General features: G+C 40.7%; 2 protein-coding genes across 2 annotated transcripts in view; one reads left to right on the forward strand and one right to left on the reverse strand.

Annotated features, from left to right (window-relative positions):
• Positions 1 to 2,500, forward strand: part of LOC135096468 (chromobox protein homolog 2-like) — a 48,378-nt gene that overhangs the window by 29,374 nt on the left and 16,504 nt on the right. The gene's annotated exons all lie outside the window — the stretch shown is intronic.
• LOC135096479 (uncharacterized) overlaps positions 1 to 2,500 on the reverse strand; it is a 6,345-nt gene that overhangs the window by 2,509 nt on the left and 1,336 nt on the right. Inside the window, 4 exon segments of the mRNA XM_063997982.1 lie at positions 223 to 348; positions 590 to 880; positions 1,123 to 1,275; positions 1,418 to 1,531. Coding sequence (XP_063854052.1) covers positions 223 to 348; positions 590 to 880; positions 1,123 to 1,275; positions 1,418 to 1,531 — 684 coding nt within the window.

The following is a 2,500-nucleotide window of genomic DNA, read 5'->3' on the forward strand; positions in this document are numbered from 1 at the left end:
GTTAGTTTAAGTTAGGTTAGGTTAGGTTAGGTCAAGTTAGGTTAGGTTACGTTAGGTTAGGTTAGGTTAGGTCAAGTTAGGTTAGGTTACGTTAGGTTAGGTTAGGTTAGGTCAAGTTAGGTTAGGTTAGGTTAAATTAGAGACAAGTTAAGTTAGTGAGGTTAGGTTAAGTTAGATTAGAGACAGGTTAGGTTAGAGACAAATTAGGTTAGGTTACGTTACCTTAAATTTGGCGGGTTCTGTCTGGCAGGAAAGAGGGCGTCTGGGTAGTAGACTTCAGCGACTAACAGGGACACCCACCGCGGGGAGGCGAGACACGACCCGGACAGATAGTGACACTGAGACGACCTGTGGGAGAGAGAGAGAGAGAGAGAGAGAGAGAGAGAGAGAGAGAGAGAGAGAGAGAGAGAGAGAGAGAGAGAGAGAGACTTAGATTTTGAGTCGTGCAATTTAACCTAACCTACTACTACTACTACAACTATTACCACTTATTACTCATTCTTACGTAAACAACCACAACAACCACGAAAACTACTACTACCACTACCACCACCACCACCACAACCACCACCACAAGCCAGGTACTCACAAACACTGGGTCACTTCAACTGTCTGTGTAAAATACCCTTCATATGGTATTTGAACGACGTAACGCCAAACTCCTTGATAATTCCTTGCGAAAACAGGCGTAATATACTCCACAGCTGAGGGACAAGGGGTCAGGGGCTGCGCGGACCCTACGAGGCTGTTCAGGGAGGAGGAGGAGGAGGAGGAAGACCCGGGAGAGGAAGGAGAGGAGGAGGAAGAGAAAAAGTCATCTCTATTTTGTGCTATGCCGCTGTCTCCCTTCCCTGACATCGTGTTGTACAAGAGGCAAATTCTGGGAGAGAGAGAGAGAGAGAGAGAGAGAGAGAGAGAGAGAGAGAGAGAGAGAGAGAGAGAGAGAGAGAGAGAGAGAGAGAGGGAGGGAGAGAGAGGGAAGGAGAGAAAATTATCGTTATTATTATTATCATTATTATTATTATTATTATTATTATTATTATTATCATTACTACTACTACTACTACTACTACTACTACTACTACTACTACTACTACTACTACTACTACTACTACTACTTACAGTCCCCAGTTATCATCACAGAAGGCTCTTCCTTGTCTTCTGAAACCTCTTCCTTGTGCCTCTTCTTCCTCCTCTTCCTCCTCCTTCGCCTCTTCTTCCTCCTTCTCCTCTCCCGCTGATCTGATTGGTCGACGAATCACGCTGAACTGATCCCTGCAAGATGATTGGCTGTTAGTGGAGGTAGTGGTGGTGCTGGTATTTTTATTTCATTACTACTACTACTACTACTACTACTACTACTACTACTACTACTACTACTACTACTACTACTACTACTACTACTACTACTGCTTACCGTAAAGGAACATTTTGGCTCCTCATCTTGGCCACCTTAGGCAAAGTCTTATCTTCTTTTAAAATTGGTAGAGTTTTACTGAAGAAATCTAACGTTTTATTCTTAATCAGGCCGCTGTAATGAAAAATAAATTAATGATAAGTATTTTCTTATTCATAGCGATAGCAAGGAATTGGGAACAGTTAGGTTATCTTGAAAATAATGAAGGAATGTGGGATTTCACGGTTTTGTGATCCCGTTGCGGACTTGGTAAACAGAAAACGTACAGTCGAAAAATAGTGGTTTAATTTTTTTTTTTTTTATTATATTATTTTGAAGAAGCTAATGTTAAAAGTGTCTGGCTTTTGTAATGCTTTCAGAGGTGTTTGAAAAATATATATGATTGGAAAATATCTTAAGTGTACGCACTGTAGATTAAAAAAAAAAATTAGAAATATGAAAAAAATAATAAAAAAGTAAAAAAGTAAAACAAAACACCAAATAAAACATTCTCAGTAAAACAAAACAAAAAAAAAAACTTAAAACAAACAAACAAACAAACACAAGGCGCCGTCACACACACACACACACACACACACACACACACACACACACACACACACACACACACACACACACACACACACACACACACACAACCGCGCGATGTGTCATTACTTTTAAATAATGACAGCTTTTGTCTCGCCTTTCCGTCAACAGAGTAGCGGGACTGCGTGTGTGTGTATGCATGTATACTTTATTTATTTATTTTTTTTATGTAGGAGTGACACTGGCCAAGGGCAACAAAAATCTAATAAAAAAATGTCCACTGAAATGTCAGTCCCATAAAAGGGTGAAAGCAGTGGTCAAAAATTGATGAATAAGTGTCTTGAAACCTCCCTCTTGAAGGAATTCAAGTCATAGGAAGGTGGAAATACAGAAGCAGGCAGGGAGTTCCAGAGTTTACCAGAGAAAGGGATGAATGATTGAGAATACTGGTTAACTCTTGCGTTAGAGAGGTGGACAGAATAGTGGTGAGAGAAAGAAGAAAGTCTTGTGCAGCGAGGCCGCGGAAGGAGGGGAGGCATGCAGTTAGCAAGATCA

Source organism: Scylla paramamosain, unplaced genomic scaffold (genome assembly GCF_035594125.1).
Source record: "Scylla paramamosain isolate STU-SP2022 unplaced genomic scaffold, ASM3559412v1 Contig4, whole genome shotgun sequence".
Classification (NCBI taxonomy): Eukaryota; Metazoa; Arthropoda; class Malacostraca; order Decapoda; family Portunidae; genus Scylla; species Scylla paramamosain.